At 39.2% G+C, this 23823-nt stretch overlaps 1 protein-coding gene across 6 annotated transcripts in view; it reads left to right on the top strand.

Annotated features, from left to right (window-relative positions):
- The window catches only part of Macrod2 (mono-ADP ribosylhydrolase 2), a 1947949-nt gene that overhangs the window by 1854336 nt on the left and 69790 nt on the right, over positions 1-23823 (top strand). For 4 of the 6 annotated variants that reach the window (XM_060383167.1, XM_060383164.1, XM_060383165.1 and 1 more), the window contains 3 exons: positions 8299-8379; positions 20447-20536; positions 20904-20996. In XM_060383167.1, the coding sequence (XP_060239150.1) occupies positions 8299-8379; positions 20447-20536; positions 20904-20996 (264 nt within the window). The remainder of the gene's footprint in view (positions 1-8298; positions 8380-20446; positions 20537-20903; positions 20997-23823) is intronic. The other 2 variants (XM_060383166.1, XM_060383163.1) reach the window with 1 other exon arrangement.

Genomic DNA, 23823 nt, shown 5'->3' with positions numbered 1-23823 from the left:
TATGTGACGATGGGGTCCAGGAAGGAAAACATCCTCTGCGAGCGGGAAAGAACTGTAGTGAAGAGCATGCTGCTGTTGACTATAACTGCATGTCATACAACCAACTCCTAATGTCAGTGTGCTACTTTGCACAATTCGACTCTATCCACATTGAGAGCCTTAGCTATATCCCATGCCTGAGGCCTGGCCAGATTTGCTTTTTAATAATGTCAAGAAGGCTTGCAGTGTGATGCCTTGCAAGGTGGAGAAAGTTAAGGTCAGAAAAATGAGGTCAAGGATGCTTAAACAACCAAATCACAAGACAACCAAAAATAAGAGCAGATTTTCCTTTGTTTACATTGCCAAAGGGGAAAAATTAACTTGATGGAAAGGGTAATTAAGCATTTCTTTTTCCATCATGGTCCATCTTAACTCTGTATCCAGCTGTTCTGTTCTGTGTCGTGATGGTTCTTAGTCCAGATGCTCAGTTAAGGAAGGAGACAACGGCCTTGGAGCCACGCTACAGAGCTTGCCACTATTAACCCTTGTTTTATTGGTAATGAAGGTAGTTGAAGGCAGCACTGGAATGGTCACAGAAAAATAATGTCTGAACAATTATATTTTGATTATAGCCACAGAATAGTATTGTGAAGTAACTTCAAAAGATTATGTAAGTCAACACCCTCCATAAACTGATATTTGTTAAGTTGGATTAATTTCCATAGAGTTAAACAACTTATAGGTGTAAGTCCAGAATCTTAGTCTTCTGTTAGTATTTGTCCACCATCATTACTGCCTTTCTAATTTACTTCAATTTTCAATAACAACCTACAGGACAATTTCTGCTCCCAGGAAGGCATGCTCAAACTATTTTAAATAAGTTTCCTGGTATTTAGAATGTATTTTAATAAGAACTGAATTAGTTGTGTATGATGGCGATTTTCTAACATACCTCAAAGGCTATTAGAGGCTGAATTCCAAATCTCTAGGAATTATTGGCCACCTTTTAATGGGAGTTAACGAGAGCATAATGAAGACAAATGAGCAGCCATAGCTCATCTGGGCCTCCTGATACCCAGAGCCATGACCTGTTTGAGGGTCTGGATATGTTTCAGGTAAATATAGTTCATCCTTGTGTTCCAGCCTCACTGGGACCAGCCTCTGCCAGCTCATTCCTAGCTGAATGCTGGAGGAACGGATAGTTATGTGTATCATTCCCACATAAATAAGTAACTGTTGCCACATCCATGAGGACACAAACAGCCACATAGACTCTAGTTCACTATGGACTGGCACCCTGATCAAATGGAGGGCAAATTACCTTCTTCCTAATTGCTTCACATAATAAAAGGAAATCCCAATGAGCTGGCCAGGCTAAATGTCTGACTTGGTAAAATCAACTCAATTTAGAATAATAATAATAATAATAATAATAATAATAATAATCATATAACTGATGGTTTCTGTTACTTTTGTGTCAAGCTCTAGTTCTGGGTAGAGACTTGCACATTTCTTATGTCCAACATTTATTTTGTACAAACATATTAAAGATTCTACAGCACATGGCCTGCTATTGGTTCAATGGAAGTTCAGGGCTCCTAATATTGCTAGAAGCAGTTTGTAGACTTCTTGCCTTAAGAGTGTCTCTGGAATCAGTTAGTCATCTGTTATGTACACTGAAGTTCTGGGAAGGAAAATATGCAGGTACCAAGGGACAATTGCATATCAGACATTGTTATTAACTGTCATCACTATGTAATACAGATGGACTTTTTAATATATTTCCAAAGCCAGTTACATTTTTAGCTGTGGTTCACCTCAGCGGCCAGATTTTTTTGTTTGTTTTTAGATGATGTCAAAACAGCTTTTAGTGTTTAGCTTTTAGTGATACCTTGCAAGGTTATTTTGGCACAAAGTGTTTTGGTTTTGCTTTCATTCTTTCTTTCTCTCTCTCCCCCAAATGTGCCGTCTTCTGCACTACTATATACATCTCAGTTTTAAAGTTCTTTTAAAAAAATAGTCTTGAAAATATTTTATAAAGCTACAGCATCACAAACATTAGAATACGAGTGTTTGTAGCTATTGTTAATCCTTCTGGGGCCAAGCATCCTTAAGAGAATGTAATAAAAACTCTCTTTCCCCAAAAGTGGACATATGAACACACACAAATGTTCATTTTGTGAATATTTATGGATCTCTAGAGTAGATTCAGAGCCCTCCAGGTTAAGAATATTTGTACTGAAAAGATGTCATGTTAAAAACAAGTGTTTACATGACTTTATAGTTCAAATAATTCTAGGAAAATTCAAAAGTAAAAGAAAGGGTAAAAATTCACCATTTGTTGCTACAGCTTTAACCCACCCAAGATTATTTCACACAGCAATGTACAATGGTATTAAATTACTGCCTCTTAGATTTCTTGTTTTATGGGATTTCCATTTCACCTATTTTAAATATTCTTTTAACTTTATTCTTTTTTAACTTTCTAAATGAGATTTTGAAAAAAAAAATTATGAAAGACCTCTTAAAAATTCTTATTAATTTTAAAAGCACATCTATATATATATACTTTTGGGTTGAATATTTAATTTAATATTTGCATTTGAAAAAATTCTTAAATATAACACTGACCTTACAGATTTTGAAAGTCAGATTCTCTCTACAAATTTAATTCCTGTTTCTGTTATTTAAAAAAAAAATTGATGAATCTGAGAATTGGGTGATAAGTATTTTACATCTATAACATTTCCAAATGATAATTTTTGGAATTAGGGAAAAGGTGCAGCTCAGGATGCCAGAAGAGCTCAGGATACACAGTCCGTTTTCCAAGGTGATCTGTGGAACTTGCCAAGGAATAATCAACCCTTTAGTTATCATAGGAAACTCTTCCTGGCCTATTTAGATGGATATCCAAGATAGTCACAAATAAAGTAGCTTCTAAGCAAAACAAATGCATTTCTTGCAGTTCTGGAGGTTGGAAAATCTAAGACCAAGGTGTTGGTGGATTCCCTGTCTGCTGATGTCCACTTTCTAGTCCATAGATAGAGCCTTTGTGTTCTGTCCTCAAGTGTTGGGGGAGATGTGTCTCTCAGCCTTCTTTTTTTAAAAAAAATTTAGTTTAATTTTTATGAATTATAGGTTATTCACTTTGTATCCCAGCTGTAGCCCCCTCCCTCATTCCCTTAATCCCACCCACCCTCCCTCCCTCTTCTCCTACCATGCCCCTCCCCCAGTCCACTGATAGGGGAGGTCGTCCTCCCCTTCCATCTGACCCTAGTCTATCAGGTCTCTTCAGGACTGGCTGCATTGTCTTCCTGGTAAGGCTGCCCAACCCCCTCAGGGGACAGGGAAGGTGATCAAAGAGCCAGCCGCTGACAGAGAAAGCCTCTGCTCTCATTAGTAGAGAAACCACGTGGACACTGAGCTGCCATGGGCTACATCTGAGCAGGGGTTCTAGGTTATCTCCATGAAGATCCTTGGTTGGAGTATTAGTCTCAGAAAAGACCCCTGAGCCCAGATTTTTTGTTTCTGTTGCTCTCCTTGTGGAGCACCTGTCCTTTCCAGGTATTTCTATCTCTCCCTTCTTTCATAAGATTCCCTGCACTCTGCCCAAAGTTTGTCTATGAGCCTCAGCATCTGCTTTGATACCCTACTGGGTAGAGTCTTTCAGAGGCCCTCTGTGGTAGTTTCCTGTCCTGTTCCCTGTTTTCTCCCTCTTCTAATGTCTGTCCCCTTTGCCTTTCTGAGTGAGGATTGATCATCTTACCCTTGCTTAGCTTCCTTAGGTGTACAGATTTTAGTATGTTTATCCTATATTATATGTCTAATATCCACTTATAAGTGAATATATACCATGTGTGTCTTTCTGCTTCTACGATACCTCACTCAGGATGATCTTTTCTACTTCTCACCATTTGTCTGCAAATTTCATGATTTCCTTGTTTTTAATTGCTGAGTAGTATTCCATTGTGTAAATGTACCACAATTTCTGTATTCATTCCTCAGTTGAGGGACATCTGGGTTGTTTCCAGATTCTGGCTATTTCAAGTAAATGAGTCCTCTTTGGTAAAGGCACCTGTTCTACCACCATGGCCTGACTGCCCAGGAGGCCTTCTCCACTGTACTATCACAGTATGGGATTTTATCATATGAGTTTGAGGTTATAACATTAAGACCACAACAACTAGATATATTTTCTCCCTCTCGTTATGAAGGATAATTTTATATACATATAAAAATGTGTCTTCCATTGTCCCCCAAAGCAGAAAAGCTGTACTATCATTTAAAACCCTTAAGTATGATATAATACAGCCCATCATCAAAAATATATGGGTCCAAGCCCACTGCAACTAGTTGATGAGGCTGAAAATTCAAGTGCTGTTTTAATAGAATGACTTCTGTAGAAACAGTCTTCCATAGCTTCCTGGAATATTTGTGAATGCTGTCATGGGCTTAGAGTTCTCATATGGCTTTATGAAGATAAGTTTCACATCTGAGACATAGCATACTTAATAATTGGTCACGCTGTTATGAAAATTTTATTAGCACATAAAATATGCATTTGTGAATATACATTGATATACTCAAATAACATTTCTCTAAGCTATATTTTTCACATATTTCATACCTAAAATCAGACTGTGCTTTAGGATTTATAATTTCCTATATTTGTTTGATGAAATTAACAATTGGTTGTGCCCTGGAGCCACTGAGATATATGCTATAGATCATGTAAAACTGTAAATAAAGTTTGTAACCCCAGAACTTGCATCAGTAATTGTAAATCAACGCCCTAAAGAAGCCAAAATTAACATAAACTATAATTACAATATATAAACAAAGAAGCATGACTGTATCTCAATACAGATTTAGAGACGTTGAAATGCGAATCACATACTTTTAAAAGCATCATAATAGATCACTATCTTGTCAACCACAAAAATCATACATAGCACAAAGGTCACACAACATAGGTGATGGTTTTTGACCTTCAGGCTATAGTTTTCTTTCTTTCTTTTTTTCTTTTCTTTTCTTTTCTTTTCTTTTCTTTTCTTTCTCTCTCTCTCTCTCTCTCTCTCTCTCTCTCTCCCCCTTCCTTCCTTCCTTCCTCCTTCCCTCCCTCCTCTCTTTCTTTCTTTCTTTTTTTCTTTCTTTCTTTCTTCCTTTTTTCTTTTTTTTGAGACAGGGTTTCTCTGCCCTGCAGGCTCTAGTTTTCTAATCCCTGACTTATAAGAAAATATGACATAATTATAGCTTTATGCCTATAACCCTTGCACCAATGAGGCTGAGGCAGAAGGATTGACAATTCAGACCTATCTGGACCACAAAGCAAAAGCGTGTTTCAAAACTAAACAAAATAAAAACAAAAGCAAATAGGAAAGGGAAATAAAAGGATCCCCAGCACTTTTACAAACTCTTTTTGTCCTTGGCCAGAGTGTCCCTGATCAGCCAAGACTGACCTGGAACGCATTCACTCACTCATAGCTGCTTCCTCTTTATTCCAGAGTGCCGGATTTTCAGGGCTTAACCAGCATGCTTGGCTTATAAAGTTCTGCATGGAAGCTGGGAACTGACCCGCGTTAGACAGCAGGGTGAGGGATCTTGGAGAAGCAAAGAGATGAAAAAGGACTTGCTGCAGGAGGCTTTCCTCCCCACAAGCCCCATGAGTGTACAGAAGGGACTAAGGACTGCAATGGGCACTAAGTGAGCAGAGAAGATGGAAGTGGGTTTCGGCGAGCCAGGGTGTTTGTTCTACAAGGGCCGTAGCACCAAAAGCACTCTGCAGTGCAGGCTGGTGGAGGGATGTGAATGTCTCAGCGCAGGTCTGGGAAGATGCTGACGGACTCTCCATGTCAGTCCCCTGTCCACCCTAACCTTCACTTTGTCCTCATTAACCGTGATTCACTCACCGATAAATGCAGTACATAAAATGGGGTAAAGAGCACACAGGCAATTATGTCCTATAGGTAGCTCAGAGCTTCAAAAACAGGTCTAGCCTAGTGATTAAGTTTTCAAATGCTTTTCATCTACTTTTTACTTTGTATAAATCATTCTATTGCAAGCTTATGAACTTAAAACACATAGTCACTTAAAAGACATTTCTTAGCTGGACATGTAATCTCAGTCCTCAGAACAAGTAAGCAGGGGGATTACAGGTTCCAGCCTAGTCTGGATTCCATAGCGAAAACTGAACAAAAAGAACACCAACAAGTAAAGAAACTAATAGACACTTGAGAAAAAATTTTGGTACAATATGTGGTTGCTGTTCCATATAGATTAACATACCTTCCTTACATACACATGAATCTCAGATAGTTCTCAGATGTTAATGTTGGGAGAAAGGAGAGTTGTGTAAAATTACTTACCAACCAATAACATGTTTTTATAAACTAGAAAACTAAAACAATTTCTTACACTGACACAAATTCTTTTAATTAACCATTATTTATTCTTGGTGTTAATATGCAGAAATGCATTTGAAGTGTTTCTCTTCAATCTTCTCTTCCATGGTAGTGCCAACATTAAAAAGCATATTTTAATGGGACTTGGTTTTACCGTTTTGACATGTGTGAGATAACAGTTTGGGTAAATGTGTCTGTGCTCAATTTTGCTTCCAATTTTTGACTTTTAAACTTATTATTAGGCTCAGAAAGAACTGAGAAGCAGTGCAGAGGATTAAGCACTTGCCTTGGGGGAATTATTTGCAGTTAATTAAAGCTGCATACTCCGGTGTATGTTTGATTCACTGGTTATTAAAGCTGACTCATATAGTAACTAGCCAGGTTTCTCACCGTCAAATGTTGCTCATGGCAGACTGAGGAAGCATGCTGCTGATAATAACTGGAAAACATCGTGTTTGAAGCTATCTCCAGTTTTGAGAAGCAGAGGAAGACGGAAGAGAGGGAGACAGGGAAGGGAGGCAAACAAACAAAATTTTATTTTAGATTCTATCTGATTAGCTCTCTCAGAACATTAGAACTCAACTAAAAGGCACAAGCCGAGAGACGCAGCAACTCATAGGAATTAAGTCATAGTTTTGATGGCTCCAGTTTTCTCCCTAGCTGCCTGTTGACAAGATCAACTAGTTATATTGAGCTATGTTGAATTTTGTCTTTTTGGGCTATGTAAGAAAGGTATACTAGGGAGGAGAGGACTGGGAGGAGAAGGGAAGGCTATAAAGTGATTAAATAAATAAGTTAATGAAGAAAAATTTTAAAAATAGAAAAAAGGGAGGCAGGAAGAATTAAAGAAGGAAGGAAGGAGAGAAACAAAGGTATGCAAGGTTGCAAGCTTCGTGAAGGCAGACATCTATGTCCTGTTGGGTCCCCGAGGCTAGCACATCTCTGCTATATAGTTATCCATCGGCAAATACCTGTAAAATGAGTAAAAGGCCTACTTTCTGTGTTGCTGACAGCATATCTATATGCTCTTTTCAATATCTTTTTTTGAAGATCCTCCAGAGAGGGCTCAACATCTATCCTTCTCAAATTGCAGAAGTTCTCTAACATAGACTCCTTTGAGCTGTGTGGTTTGTTCTATAGTATAAGCTACAGCATTAAGACTGGGCATGTAGGGGCTGGCAAGAAGGCTTATCAGGAAACCTGATGACCTGAGTTCGGTTCCTGGACCTACAGAGTAGAAGGAGAAAAACAAGTAGTACAAGTTGTCCATCTATCTCTACATGCATGCCCTGCTGTTCTCTCTACCTGTACATGTGCACACACAAACACGCACAAGTAAAGTATACACTAGATTTTAAAGTGAGCACATGTTGATTTCGTATTTTAAAAGGTGCTTTGAGGGGTTCTGTATATCACCTTATAGAAAAGAGAAGTTCTGCATCCCCGCCTTGCCCTGGTCAACTGCTCTGGGACCTTGGGGTGACCTTGTGACTCGATTTCCAAGATTCAATAGCTGACTGGTCTGGGGACTTGGCATTCATGTGTGTGTGTGACTAGAATCCTGGGAACACTGAGAACATTAAAACTAGGTATTACTTTAATCCTTTCTGCTTTGTCCTCCTTTCATACCCTTTCCTACATTTCTGAGACTTTCACTGGTGTGTGACGCTGTCTTTATGCTTTCTTCTCTGTTGCAAAGATTCCTCCATGACTTTCTCTGTTTTTGAAGCTTTGTACTGCTTTCTTAGGTTATATTTCAAGAAACTAGTCTGTGGTGGTGAAAATATTTAAGTGTTTTAATGGTTAGAGTTTGAAATAATAAAGTGTGTTATCTTAAATGTAAAACAATCCTGTTAGCAATAGAAGAAGCTCCTTTTCTCAGCTGAAAATAAAATTGAAAGCCCTTTTTGTTTGTTAGCAGATTCTGCAAAGGATGACAATACTATGAAGGACAGTGATGTGACCAGTCATTCTGTGAGTGACCAAGACCTTCCCAATGGTAAGTTGTGGGGGGTTTCCTCAGCTTTTTTCCAACTAAGGAGTAGTATATATTAAAAGTCAGATGTGAATTTTTCTACAAGAGTACAATTCCGATGCTATTTTCTTACACTGGCATCTTGGTGAAATATTGTTGCTATCCTCAATCCTTGTCACTCATTATTTTTGAACCAGGCTAGTGTCATTCATATTGTTTATTGTTACCTGCCTGGATTCTATAAGCAATGGTTTTGGAACCATTGAAATGAATACAGTAAGAATGAGAATAACTATGAGATATATGGAGAATAAACCCAGGAGACTAAATCTCCATATCCACATCCTTGGAATACCAACAAGAGTAAACAGAGCCTACAGAAATAAAGCAATCTATAGAAAAATAATAGATAGAAGAAATGTTTTCCTAATACAAGCTAGTTTCTATGCCAAGAATGTAAGAGTATACATTGTACTTCTATGCAGAGGTAATGAAAACTCAAATAACAGACACTTCCACACCTCATACAATTCTGAAGATTGCTGGCTAAGAAAGCCCTGTAAAGTATACAAGAAAGGTAAATCAGGACAAGCAATGTCAACACAATCACACTGGTCTTCGTCTGCTTCCAGCCCTAAGTGCCAGGAAAAACCAGAATGGCTGAGCTGGTAGATCCTGTTTCTGCACCTCAGGAAGCTATTGTCAAGTAATAGTTTCTTGGGAACACAAAGATTTAGAAAATGTGACATCCAGGCCTGGTTTCTGAAGAAATGAACCAAAGGCTGGTTTATAAACTAAGTGCAGAAGGGAAAACAAAACTCAGACCTAGGAAGGATCAGTATGAGAAGGCTCTGTGTGCTGAAGTGTAATTTAAACATAAGGAAATTGTTAAAATAATAATTTTAACAATTAGTATCAAAATAATTAACCCAATATATTTTTGACTTGAAAAGTATAAATTGTTTAAAAGTGACAAAGGTGATTTCTACTCGTAGCAATTAAAGTAAAAATAACTTGGGTTATTTCTCTCATTACTATTAACTAGCCAACCTAAACAAAAATATACATATGCTGTATTAGTTGGTATATTGTTTCATGTAATCCTGTTGTTATCATGTGTGAGCTGCACATATAATATAAATATCAACATATTAGATATATAGATGATAGGTAGATAGATAAATGATGGGTAGGTAGATAGATAGAGGTAGCCAGAGATAGATGATAGATAATAGATAGATGATAGGTAGGTAGAAAGAAAATAGATAGATAGATGTAGATGAAATGTGTGCACATATGAGTCTAAGAAAGAGGCTGTTTAAAGGGTAAGTTACCATGATAATAAAAGAATTGCCAGGCTAGGTCCAGAAGAAGGTGACTCTCCAGATAGTGAGCCTAAAGTTAAAACTGACTTTGTCTTAGGTAATTTATTGTTTTAGCAAAGAATGTCTGAAGTCATGTTGCTAAAATGGCAGAGAGACTTTTCAAGTGTTGTGTGTAGAAAGCACAAAGAAACAAACACTACAGAACAGTGAGCCAGCTAGGAGTCTGAAGCCTGCTACTCATTTTCAAATTACCTCCATCTTCAAAGTAAATTAATCCAGCCCACCTTCCAGGTCTCCCAAACACCTGAGGAAAACACATGAGATAGTAACTAGAGCAAAGAAAGGCCCTTATCCACATCAAACAATATTTATAAATAATTTCTGAAATATAATATCTAGTACATACGTGCAAAAAAACAGATAAAAGGAAGCAAGGTAGCTGAGCTGCAGGAGAGAAGTCAGCCTGTGTGAGCTGAAGCTATTGCTGATAAATACAGAGTGTAAGGTAGTGGCCCTGGGGCTGGCAAGAAGGCTCAGTGGTTAAGTGCACTGGATGCTCTTCCAGAGGGCACAGGTCCAATTCCCAGCTCCCACATGGCAGCTCACAACTGTCCACAACTTTAGTTTCAGGGGATCAGACACCCTCACACAGACATACATACAGGGCAAAGCTCCAATGCACATAAAATAAAAATAAAGAAAACATTAAAAAAAAGATGATACTGGATACTCATAAAATAATAAAGGTAAGATTAGAAGTTTTATCTGAGAATGGTTATTGGAAATAAAAATAAAAAAAGTAAAGGACAAGACAGAAGTAAAACAGGTGCCAACTCAAATTAACTCAGTGAACACATTCGTGGTCTAATATATTAGGGACACATGAAAGATGGTGTGTGAACTGTAGGTTAGATACGAGAAATATGTCCAAACTAAAAACGGTAATGAGAAAATAAGACAACAAACACTAAGGCGTGGGGACGTTGTTTATCATATAGTGCCGAAGTAGACTACAAACTGAATTAGGGTACACATCGATCAGCACCAATATCTGAAGGAATTGTGTCAGTAACTTTATATTTCAATAAAAGACATTGGGCCAAATTGTATCCAAAGTTTTGAACTCCAAGCAGAACAAACGAAAGTAAATCCACAACTAGGCCCATCACACTGAAACTTCTGAAATAGCCAAATTTCTTCAAATGTTGTGCACTTCAAGCAGAATAAATAGAAATAAATCAACAATGAGTCCAATCACAACAAAACACCTCCAGAGCTTCATGCAATTTCTGAAGAGTTGCCGAGATCCAAAGATAAAGAAGAACATCTACAAAGTAGTCATCAAGGAAACACTTTGCCAATAGATGACTTCCCAATAGGTGTAATGGAAATGCATCAGAATAACTGTCAACCAATAACTGGAAGGAAAAGTGTGTTTCAAGAATAAGAACTAAGCCCGGCTATTTTACCACGGTATAAAGAGTTTCTGCTGGTTCCAGACACTCCAGGTAGAAACTCAAAGATGTATGAAGAAATTAAGAGGAAAGTAGATTAAATATAGGTCTTGCTTCTTCTCTTGAAGACAGTTGTAGTGGCTCCATCTAGGTATTTTTTTCCCCTGATGTCATAGAGAATAAAGGTGCTAATGAATATTTGAATTATGTGTCAATGACCCTGAAAGTGAGGGTTTCCAGGCTGTGCCCAGTGGGAAAGGGTTCAGGGAGAGGTTCAGTAGGCTCTTTGCATAGTGGACACAGAAGTGGGAATCATGGAAGCTGAAGTAGGTGGTATTGCCAGTCAGAGTCATGGAGACTGAGGCCAGCTGGAACATATGGCAACAACAATTGCCTAAGCTCAGATAAAAGCTGCTAAAGGGTTTGATGGTGTTGATGGAGCTTCAGTGGTTGGGATGGAGTAGTGACTGGGAGGGAACACGTCAAGGCTTCTAGACGGGATATAAAAACATGTGGCCTTTATCTGTGTCCTATTGATTATCTTCAGCTGTATATGTCTTTGTTTGGTTCATTTTTGTCTTTGCCTTCCTATAAGTGTGCTGCAATTTTTAAAAATAGTTAAATGAAAAAGAGAGAAAGAAAGAAAAAAAGAAGCAGAGGAATGAACCATTTATTTTGTTTTTTGATCAGGTGCTATTCATAGCCTAGGTGATCTTAGATCACACAATGTAGCCTAAAATGGCTTCAAATTTGTGACAGTCCTTCTCCCTCAGCTTTCCAATGTTGGCATTATAGGCATTAACCACTATGCTCGATATGAATTTTTAATGGTGGGCTCCTACACAAAGATTAGGACAGAGCACCCAGGATTGGCACATAAGGCAAACTTCCACAGAGGCAATTCTGTGTTACATTTACCTGCTTAAAGGTAATTTGTATTAGCAGGCCTTCTGGTGTTGGTCTCCTTGGTTTGCCTGTGGTATATATGCAAGATTAGAGTCTCACAACAGCATAATGCAGCCATGACCGTTCAGGCCTTTACAGCCATTGAAGCAGGACAGTCTCCCCAAGCATGGGAGCTAAAATGTTATGCTCAGGATGCGAGGCTAAGCACTGCACTCAGGGTCAGCCGCTTTCGACCCAGAGAGCAAGTCTGATTGCATGCGGGTTGATGTCCCAGGTCCCACCTCTGAGAAAAAGGTATCGGACGGGTCTGATGCTCTTTGGGTGGATGACACCTAAATGAACATCAGTACAAAGTCCCAATTTATTTCTAATATCAGAGATCAGACCTCTACTCTTGCCTGATGCGTCTAAAACAAAAAGGGGGAACTGTAGAGAGCTCCATAATGCTGTGCCCTAAAGATGGAGCTGGTTTCCGCCTTCCACCTTCCCGATGGTGAGTGCTCTCTGTCACAAACAACTCCACATTTGGCTAAGGCTGAGGATCTGGCTTGCTTCCATGTATGTGGACCTATCTGCATTGCCCACGTGGCATGCTGGGGTTGGCTACCCAGAGGCTATTTAAGCTGTGGGCTGGCTTTCCCCAGGGTCCGATGATTGTTCAAGGTTCCTGAATAAACTGCACTGAGAAAAAAAAAAAAGAAATCAAGTGTTATCACAATATTATAAAACAGTGAAGTGATATTAAATAAATAAAAGCCAATACTATGAATATTAAAAAAAGAATATCCTTGACAATGCAAATTAATTGTGATGTGATTGTATTACTGAGGAAGTTGAGACCTGAAGATTACAAGTTCAGTGCCAAAGTGAGCAACAGAACAAGCCTCTATCTCAAAACATACACACAAACAAAATTCTACATCACAAGTAGAACAAAGTCACAATACAATACAATTGAAAGAAGGCATCTTACGTTCTAAATTTCCCCAAACTCATTCTTAAAATGAAAATATATTCAAGAATTCAATGTAAGTAACATTAATGAATGTATACTATGTCCAATGGTGAAGCAAGATACACACAAATCAAAACCTGTTAGAAGTACAGCAGGGAATTCACAGATATAATATGGTCAGCAATGATGGAACAAATAGACCAAAAATAGCACAGAATGTGATTCACGGAGCAACGCTGCTGTAGGAAGTGACAGGCCAATCAATGAAACATGTCTAGAAGTAGGACCATGTGCATATGCTAGCTGCCATTTCGAAGACAGATGACTCAGTTAGTGCCTCAAGACTACTAGTTAGACATTTGAGGAAAAAAATGAACTGAACCTCAGCTTCAATTCTTATACCAACATGCTCCAGCAGGAGCAAAGATGAAATATAAAAGTGATATGAAATATTAGAATAAAAGAACCAAAGGTTATTCAACACTAAAAAGAATGAGCTATCAAGACATAAAAAGACAGAGAGGAAATTTAAATGCATATTATTGAGTGAAAGAAGCCAATCAGCAAAGATTATGGGCCTATGAGTCCAGTTATATGACATTCGTTTGGGAAGAAGCATGAAGAGTATAAAGATTGTTGGCTTCTAGGACCTGGGGGGTGGCAAAGCGTGGGCAGTGGGGAGATAAAGGCGACTGAGAAAGAGACAGAGAAATTCAAGGACACGGAAAATACTCTGAATGAGTCTAGAGTGGCATTTGTTACCGTGCATTTAGCAAATCTTGTGAAATGTGTAACACCAAAGTGAACCCCAGTGTTAAGAAAGGACTTGGGGAAACCAGTGTGAGTTCAACACTTGTAGCAAGTCAACTACTAAGTCTCTGGAAGCAGACCATGGGGAGTAAGGAGGCTCCTGCAGTGGGCAGGGAACAACCTTTCCATACCTGCCTTTTAATATCGCTTTGAACCTAAAACATCTCTAAAACAGCCTTGAAAATAGCTTTGGTTTCTATGCACATATGTATGTATATTATAAAATAAAGACATATATGCATATATATGAAATATAGGAATGTATGCTCATGTCCATATATTTCAGAGAAAGGTAAGTTACTATGTCTGATTATATAAATTCCAAGCATAGTCCCATCTAAATGACTAATCTTTAATATTCTTATTTAAGGAAAAAGTAGCTCATGTGTCAATAAGAAAAACAAACAGGAATCAAAAAAAAAAAATAGCAGCCTAAAAGGAAAATGAGCAAAAGACTCATTTAATTGATACTACTCAGAAATTTAAAATTTAAAACAGGAAAATCATGAAATTTGCAGGAAAATGATGGGATCTAGAAAAGATCATCCTGAGTGAGGTATCCCAGAAGCAGAAAAACACACATGGTATATACTCACTTATAAGTGGATATTAGACATATAATATAGGATAAACATACTAAAATCTGTACACCCAAAGAAGCTAAGCAAGAAGGCGGGCCCTGGGTAAGATGATCAATCCTCACACAGAAAGGCAAAGCAGACAGACATTGGAAGAAGGAGAAAACAGGGAGGACAGGAGCCTACCACTGAAAGACTCTACCCAGCAAGGTATCAAAGCAGATGCTGAGGCTCATAACCAAACTTTGGGCAGAGTGCAGGGAATCTTATGAAAGAAAGGGGAGATAGTAAGACTTGGAAGGGAATGGAACTCCACAAGGAGAGCAACAGAACCAAAAAATCTGGGCACAGGGGTCTTTTCTGAGACTGATACTCCAACCAAGGACCATTCATGGAGATAACCTAGAACCCCTGCTCAGGTGTAGCCCGTGGCAGCTCTGTATTCAAGTGCATACCCTAGTAAGAGGAACAGGAGCTGTCTCTGACATGAACTCAGGGGCTGGTTCTTTGATCACCTCCCCCTGAGGGAGGAGCAGCCTTGCCAGGAAGACAATGCAGCCAGTCCTGATGAGACCTAATAGGCTAGGGTCAGATGGAAGGGGAGGAGGACCTCCCCTATCAGTGGACTTGGAGAGGGACACAGGGAAAGAAGAGGCAGGGAGGGTGGGATTGGGCGAAAATGAGGGAGGGGGCTACAGCTGGCATACAAAGTGAATAAACTGTAATAAATATTAAAAAATTAAAATTAAAATTAAAAATGTCTACTGAATTAAAAAAATAAATAAAAATTAAATGTGAGATAGTCATAAATAGAAAGGTGCCCATATCTCCTTTAAAAAAGAGAACATAAAATGGGGGTATCCTATCTTCTCTTTTTGAAAATACATGAAATTGGTTGAAACAGTTTTTTAATTAAGTTTTTTTATTTTTTATATTAATCAGAGGTTATTTACTTTGTATCCCAGCCATAGCCCTCTCCCTCATTCCCTTCCAATCCCACCCTCCCTGAAACAGTTTTTTAACACATTCATGCATTATTGCTGAAAGGCCACCAATTTGCCACCAACAGTTTTGATATAACCTATTTAAAACATATGGAGGTATTTACTCATAAATTATTCATTACAATATGGCACTTAATAATACACACAAAACAATAAGAAATCCCAAAATTAATCCACCACATGAAATATTACACACCTTTTCAACCTATGGTTTTTTAAAACGTGGATGACTTTAGAAAAACATGAAATAAAAATGCAGGAAATAAAGGACAAATTCATTTTGACCACAAAATGTATTTACAAATTTACATCTGTATATCTACACAGATAAGTATCAGTGCATGAATATGTATTGCATATTTGATTATACATGTGTGTATCCACACACGAGAAAGACAGCAATTTACAATTGTAAAAGTCATATCCCTGTCTTCGTGACAAATTATGGATACCTCAATACCTCAATTCTTGTAGGCATTGTATCCACAGTGAGATTGCAGTTGTTGTAACTACAAAGAAAATTATTTTACAAGTGATTTACATTAGAAAAGTCAGTTTTATGGGCCCTAGAGGAAAGCCACGGATGTTTAGAAATAATCAAATTCATGTTAGCGTAGTTGTATCTTTTGCTTTTAATCTGGAGCACTTGGACATGGCAAAGACTCAATGCTGAATATTAGCAGCAAATTTCAAATTGAGCAAAAAGACACGGTTTTATTCCTTTAAGACAAATGTCAAAGAAACAACGTCTTCATTCTTAGAGAAATCCAAGCATCTAATAAAGTGTAGACCACGCAGCTCTATTGCTGTGGCCTTTGTCCCAAGCCAGTCCATCCACACAGAGAGTTTAGAGTTAGCCCCTAAAAAGGCTTCACTCCAGACTGAGGTCCCCAGACCAATTTTTATGCAAACTAATCAAAGCTGAAGCATTAGCTTGAGCCAAACTTAATTACCACGGCTTTAAGAAACAATCATGTGATCCGTTTCTGAAGAGAAGTGAATGGGTTTGTGGGTTATCTCTTCTAATGCTCCTCCCATTCTGATGGCTGATTGAGTTCCCCGTAGGAAAAATACATAAACTGTGAAAGCCTTTGTGTTCTTTAGTCTCCTCTGCCAGGAGGATTAGGTCAGAGGGCTGAGGGGATTCTACTCTGCTGAACATAAGTCAAACAAAGCCGGCCCCATGGGGCCAAGAAAGCAGGAAGAAACGCTGAGCCTGAGTGGCCAAGAGCACAGCAGCGGCCTCCAACTCAGGTGAACGCTGCAGGGCCAAGGCTCACACCGTCTTCAGAATGTCAGATCCTGGTGGCTCTGGAGTGAGCAAACAGGATCATTCTTAAATTTCAAAGCTGGAGACTTTTATGTCACCTTCAATTTTCATACCACATTTCAGGGGTTGAGGGGCATGAAAAAACAACAACAACAAAAAGTAGGGATTTCTATTCAGGAAGTGGTTGCCAAAATATGCTATGTGCTCAGGTGAAACTAAGAGCAGGAGAGAGAAATATTCCGTGCAAAGCACTGGAATGACCTAGCTTGTCAGTGAGGGTCAGGCCTTCTAGTCAAGGCAACGGTGTCATTCACCCAGAGCTGCCCATACCCCTCAGACCCCCACTCCCCACCCTCATCCCACACAAACGGACCTTCTGGCCAGTGCCTGGCTCTCCGGAACAGCGATCACGCCAGCATTAGTTGAAGCCATACAGCACGGAGGCCCTCAGCAGATGAATGGCTCTGCTCCAAGAACACCCTACTCTTTCCACGCCACACAGAGAAACCCAGACTGCATATGGCGAGTCAGGGTCCCAGCTAGCACGGGTGTAGCGAGTGCATCGGCCGGGTCATGGCCCCATGTCAGCAGAGATAGAGAACCCACCCCACCCCACCCCCATTAGCAGGGAAGGCTGCCTGGCGGCGCCATCCATCAGATAGACTGGGCACCTTCAGGACATCGGACCGGAACCTAAAAGATGGTCTAGCATCATCACAGATGATGAAACTGAGTCTCAGAGAGGCTGAGCTTTGTCTATTCAGCCTTGGTCTAGAAACAAAGTTGAAATAACGTCTGTGGGGCGCTGTGGAGCACAGGCACTTCACTATAGGGTGAAAAGGAAGTACACTGTGGCCCCTGATCACTGTACAAACTGTGGCTAGTGAGGTAGCAGAGGGCCAGTTAAACTGGCAATGATTGTCGGTACTTCCTGCTAGGTGCTAAGAAAGATGTGAATCAGATTAATCTGCAACATGCACATTCAAGCAAGAGAGGAAACCACAGATACTGCATTAAAGTGTGAAAGGAGGATAGCAGACACAAAAAAAGGAACCCAGAGAACAAAGCGTTTATACAAAATGTAACTCTTACTTTAAGAGCCAATAACTTAACTTTAAGGCCCAGGAACACAGGTTTAACTTACCCCATATTCAGTTCCATTATCCAACACAGAAGCAGTTTCCTGAAGACCAAAGAAAGTAAAAAATCAGGACACTTTCTAAATTCCTTGTTGGGAACATCAGAGAGGTGGGTTAGAGCGGAGCAGAGGACTCTCATGTCTTGGCCCCAGACGCCGTCTCTGACAGTCTCAGCTTTAGGTTGGTGGAAGCTAGTGATCCGCTAAGTTAATAGGCTCCAAAGAACTTTTATCTGATTATCACTGAAATGTTTTGGCAGTGTTATTCACAACAGTCCCAAACTGGAAATTACTCAGTTTCATATAACACCGTGTCTTTAGAGAGAAGATACAGCAATGAACAGGAATGTCAGTTGATATATATAAAACGTGGGACTAAGCTCACAAACAACAAATACTTGAAAAGTAAGATTAAAGGAAAAGAAGAAGAGTTTTGCTTGTGTAAATCCTAAAAGCAAGCAAAAGTGTTACCCATCGAAGGGGCACCAAGTGTAAGAGGCCACCGGAACTAGAAAATTTTTTTTCTCTAAGAGGGATTACACATGAAGATAGATATGTGAAGATATGTGAAAAGTCATCAAGCTATAAAATCATGATTTATATGTTTTGCTATAGGCATTTAAATTTTTAAATGTAAAATAAATATATTCTTGAGAATATATTTAGGAAATATAAGGAATATATAAAGAAAAATGGCACTGTAGTCTGACAGAGCTAATGTATTTAGAATGCAGAATGACTATCACGGTGCTTTCTTCAGAGGCTGGCTCAGTGAGCAGAAATAACAGCAGTGAAGTGCTGTGGCAAAGCCTGATGGCTCAAGGTGTCCTCAAGTCCTGTAGGCCAGGGCTTCATAAGCATTAGCATATATATATCAAATGGAATCTTGAAAAATAAAATATGTAGGTTATAATTCTGGATGAGAAAAGTGAAGCCTGAAAGCTTTTAAAAAGCTTCTAGATAATTCCATTGTTACTTGTCAATGGACTATAATTCGGGGATGAATAAGGAAGAATGAGAGGAATAGAGATTATCCAGGGGAAAGGTTTTCATCCAAACCACATTTTAAAGGTCCTCCTTGCTAGCAATTTAAAACTTAGACAACACAGGGGCAAGAATGAAAGTTCCAACCTTAAGTACCCTGAACCAGAAAAGGGGAAGGGAAATGGATAATGAGGAATGAAAAGCATTTCACAGAGCCATCCATACTCAGGGCACCACTGAACTTTGGGAATTGATGGAGAAAAGTTAACCAAGACAGCTTGAGGGGTCTAACTTCAGCCACCACATAGGTAAATAAATGTTTATGTTCATTATTTTGTCAGATCTTTTGATAAAAAATGAGCTAAGGAGGAAAGGATGTCATTAAAACAAAACTGGTAGTTGGTTTGGTTTGTTTCTGTTTCTGTATTTTGCTTTGGGGTTATACTGGCAAAGAAAGAAATTAGAAGAAGGGTGTGGTGGAAGGTCTAAGAATGGGCTTATCAAAGCAGAAGATGTCGGATGAAGTGTAGAAGAAGGGTGTGGTGGAAGATCTAAGAATGGGCTTATCAAAGCAGAAGATATCAGATGAAGTGTTGTCTACCTCAGCTTTGCTGCAGTAACAAATAAGCCCTAACCCTCAGTGGTTTTCAAGAGATGTCCTGCTCAGGCCTCCCTCTGATTGGCTCTGCCCCAGATCAAGAGCTCATTCTGCTCAGTGCAGGGAACTGCAAGAAACTTGCAATGGATCTTAAGCTTTTGTAAAATGTATACAATGCCTGAACTCTGGCCTTTTCTAAACCAAGTCACATAAAAAGGCCTGATATAAATGGGATGCCTCACTATCGGTCTTATTGTCACAGTCTGAGGAATGTAATCCTTTTACAGGGAGAAATAGGGAGAAGATGAAAAAATAATATCACCCCTCCAACAGGAATATACCAGGTCAAACTTTTATAGTTCTTATGTGTCCTTTCTGTGTTTACTACAAGTTCAAGGTCTAGGTTTATTTGTCTAGTTGTCTATTTATTTATTTGTGTATTTTAATTCAAAAGTTAAACATCCTGGGCATAAAATTTTACATTAGCATGAGGCAAAACAGACCAATTGTAATTTCCTATCTTAGTGGGTATTTAAATGTTCAAAAGCCTACAGGGAAGAAGTCAGGAAATATGGCAGAAAAGCCATCAGCCTTTTTATGACCTTTTCTACATTTAGCCAATATCTAAAGGGAATGCTGAGAAGTTACATCATTCTGTTCTTTACCCATCTTCCCACTGGTGGAAGAATGAAGTACAGATAGGGTTAGCTTGGAGAGGTGATCTAAGTATGCACAATTGCCATATCTTCAAAGATGTCCAAATGTCACCAGTGTAGTACAGAAAACCTTGCAGATTGTTGTCTGCAAACGTCCAATTGATTGATAAGCTGAGTATGAATTGTGTTAAGGAAAAGAATAGGGTTTTGTTTGTTTGCTTGCTTAAATCATCTGGATAACCCATATAAACTAATTGATGTAAATTTAATTTTTTGAAAACTGATATTGGTGCCCTAAACTTCATTTTAAAGAACCCTTTGATTGTGAATAAAAGATGGCCTCTGAAGAATTTGCTTTTCAGACCTGGGATAAAGCTATAGACATGCATATCATATTTTTTTTTCTTTTTCAGTCGCTGTTCTTACAGGCCAAGAGAATGACTCAACAAAAAATGAAGCAAAAATTGAGCCAGAGTCCCCGAGTTTATCTATGGAGACAGAAGGTACTGAAGCCAGAATATATTGTTGGCAAAAATGAGATGAAATTGTGACTTCTCTATAAAAGGAATGTGTGTGTGTGTGTGTAAGAGTGAGAGTCTGTGAATGCGTGTGAATGTATGTGAATATGTGAATCTGTGGTATGTGAGTTTATGTGTGACTATGAGTATGTGTGTGTGTGAGTCTCTGTGTGTGTGTATGAGAGAGAGGGAGAGAGAGCTGATGGATGGAGAGCCAACATCAGGCTTTGTGTAAGTCTTACCTTAGAAGGTTATAAAAAGTTATAAAAGACTTTCTGCTCGGTAGCCACAGTGTTATCTCAATGATTGCAACTTAAACATCCTGAGTCTCCTTCTGTCTCCTTCCATTTAGACCTTTCACCAAATCAAGAAGATGCCACGATTGTGGAGCAACCAGAAGTGATTCCCCTGACAGATGACCCAGAAGCACAGGAAGGTGGAGAAGGTAGGAAAGCTCCTAAATTAACCCATCACAAACAGAGAGCTTCAGTGCACACCTGTCTGGAATCCAAGTACCAAAGCTGTGCTCCAAAGCTGCAGCCAGAAAAACAGCTATCCCTAGCTGGCTTTAGAAACAAAGTAAACTCCCAGATGTAACAAATGGTGTTACTGACAGCACTTTCTCCTTCCAAATAGAATGAAGATGTGCTTGACAGTCACTCAGAATGCACTTAAGAAATTGAAACTGTAGTAGTGAGAAAGTCTGTACAAAATCAAAAATCATGAAATAGAGGGATGAAGTCTTAGTAAATATTAAGGGATTTAGAAGGAATAGACCAAACCTTTTCAACTGATTTTATCCTGCCTTCTTTTGCATGGTGAGGATTAAAGAACCATGGAAAAGTGCTCCTCCTCTGAGCCTTCTAAGTTGCAAACCTTGTCAACTACTTACAAAATAATATTGAATCATATTTAAGAAGTAAACTAGGTCTTAATGATTTCTACCATGAGAGAAGGTATCATACTTTATAAATAATAATATACTGGGTGAAAGCAGTATTACATTAAAGAGAAATTATAAAAATATCAGAGAAAATTAGTATTTACAGAAAAAATAGAAGACTCCAATGTTTTTAAATTTATATATTCACTTTACATCTGGATTGTAGCCCCCTCCCTCCCCTCTTCCCGATCCCCCCTTTCCTCCCTCTTCCCACTATCCATCCTCCCCTACTCCTCAGAAAAGGAGATCCCACTTCCCTCCCAACCCAGCACATCAAGAGACATCAGGACTGAGGGCATCCTCTTCCCCTTGACCAGGCAAAGCAGCCCCACCAGAGGGAAGTGATCAGAAAGCAGGCAACAAAGTCCATGTCAGAGACAACCCTGCTCCCCTTACTAGGAAACCCACATGAAGACTGAGCTGCCCATTGGCTACATCTGTGTATGCGGCCTAGTCCAGTCCATGCTGGTCCTTGGTTGGTGCTTCAGTCTCTGAGAGCCCCCGTGGGGCCATGGTTAGTTGACTCTGTCTTCTTGTGGAGCTCCTGTCCCCTCCATTCTGTCTTTCCCTACTCTTCCCTGTGCTCCCCTCAGTGTTTGGACAATTCTTAAATGTCTCTTTAAAAGGTTCATGAAATAATTTGTTACATCAGCTCGCGGGTTACTGGGCTCTTAAATCAGTAGGTATTTGCAATAGCAGCTGCAACATCACGACTGCGTAGACCTTGTGTGTGGGACACCATGGTCAGCTTTCCTCCCAGAGCAAAGCACAGACATGATCTCAATTGTAAAATCACGTCAACTGCAAGTACAGCTTCCAAGTTATGAACACTTCTTGGCAGGAGCATTGATGTCATTTAATTGCTGAGCTACAGTAGTGATTTTGACACTTAAAAAAAAAAACTCTATCTCACTCCACTTTTCTTCTCTGTCTTTGCTTTGTTCTCAATTGCAAAAGAGATCCCAGCCTCATGGCACCATGCTTGTGGCAAGTCAAATAACTGGCAAATCTGGTGTTGCTTATCTGACAGTGATGAGAAAATAAATACAACCTTCACTCAGATTCAGATATATAATATGATAAAAAGCTAAGTATGTAAAATTTCCAACTTTTCAACTCTACCACTAAAATGAAGGAAAAAAACACAATGGATATCCATTTGCTTAATTTTTCTCTAGGAGAAATTATTTGTTTTAATACGGTACTTAAAAACACAAATGGATTGAGAATATCAAAGAACTTGTGCATTCTGGTCTTTGTAATTTGATCTATAGAGGAAGCCCACATTTGCCCCAAAGCCCCTTGCTATTAAATTTTTCTGTAATTATCAAAAAGTTGGGGTTTGCTTTCACAATCTTTGTAAGAAGCCAACCCTCTTCTGTCAGTGTTGGGAAACCAAGGGCAAACTGAATGCGTTACCTCTGTTATCTTATTCGTTGCATCAGCAGGAAAGTAGGAAGCTATTCTATACAAGAGAAGTGCTTGTGCTTTGCTTGCTTTGCTAAGAATAGGACAGACTGGGTAAACTACAAGGCAGGCTCATTTGGGCTCACATTTCTGGAGCTATGAGGTCGAGGGCCTGAATCTGGTGATGGTCTGCTAGTTGGCAGAGTCCCAAGACAATGTGGGCATAACAAGTAAAGAGACAGAGTATATGTGCATTGTGTGTGTGCTTGTGTGTGGGGGGGGGTGTACATGTGTGATCATTTCTATGTGTGAGTGGTCACATGCTCATGCATGCATCTCTAGTCACTCCCTCTTCTTATCAAGTCATAAGGATCCAATGACAGAGATTTAGCCCAATGACCTTCACTCACTTCTGAATAACACAATCAAATTAAATCTCCACACTTTTAGTTCCCAACAAAGGAGATGGACTTGACACATGTGAAGCCTTGGGAGACACTTAAACCACAGTGCCAACACCCCCCCCTCCATAGAAGACAAAGTAAACTGGTGACGCCCTGAGGAGGCGCATCCTCCTCAGTGACAACTGAGTGGCACCAGACAAGTTATTTAACTCATCTACCTCAGGGTCTTCACTGTTCTGACAGTGATGACGAAAGGAGATAAACACGCCATTGGCAGCGAACATTCAACAGGTAGCACGTATCAAACATTTGCGAAGATACATGGCACATAAAATATTTAGAGTTTAGCCCAATTTGTTAAATTGATTACAGACTCAAGAGAATCCACAAGGAAACTTTTCAAGTTTATTAATTGCTTTCCATAGCTGTCGGAATTCATAAAATGTTCACATATACTTCAAGAACAAATAATCACTCACATTTGATTGACAGAACCATCTTATAAAGGTAGAAGAACA

This window comes from Meriones unguiculatus, chromosome 4 (genome assembly GCF_030254825.1).
Source record: "Meriones unguiculatus strain TT.TT164.6M chromosome 4, Bangor_MerUng_6.1, whole genome shotgun sequence".
Lineage (NCBI taxonomy): Eukaryota > Metazoa > Chordata > Mammalia > Rodentia > Muridae > Meriones > Meriones unguiculatus.
Note: the sequence above shows the minus strand (reverse complement) of the source record. Positions and strands in the feature narration are given on the sequence as shown.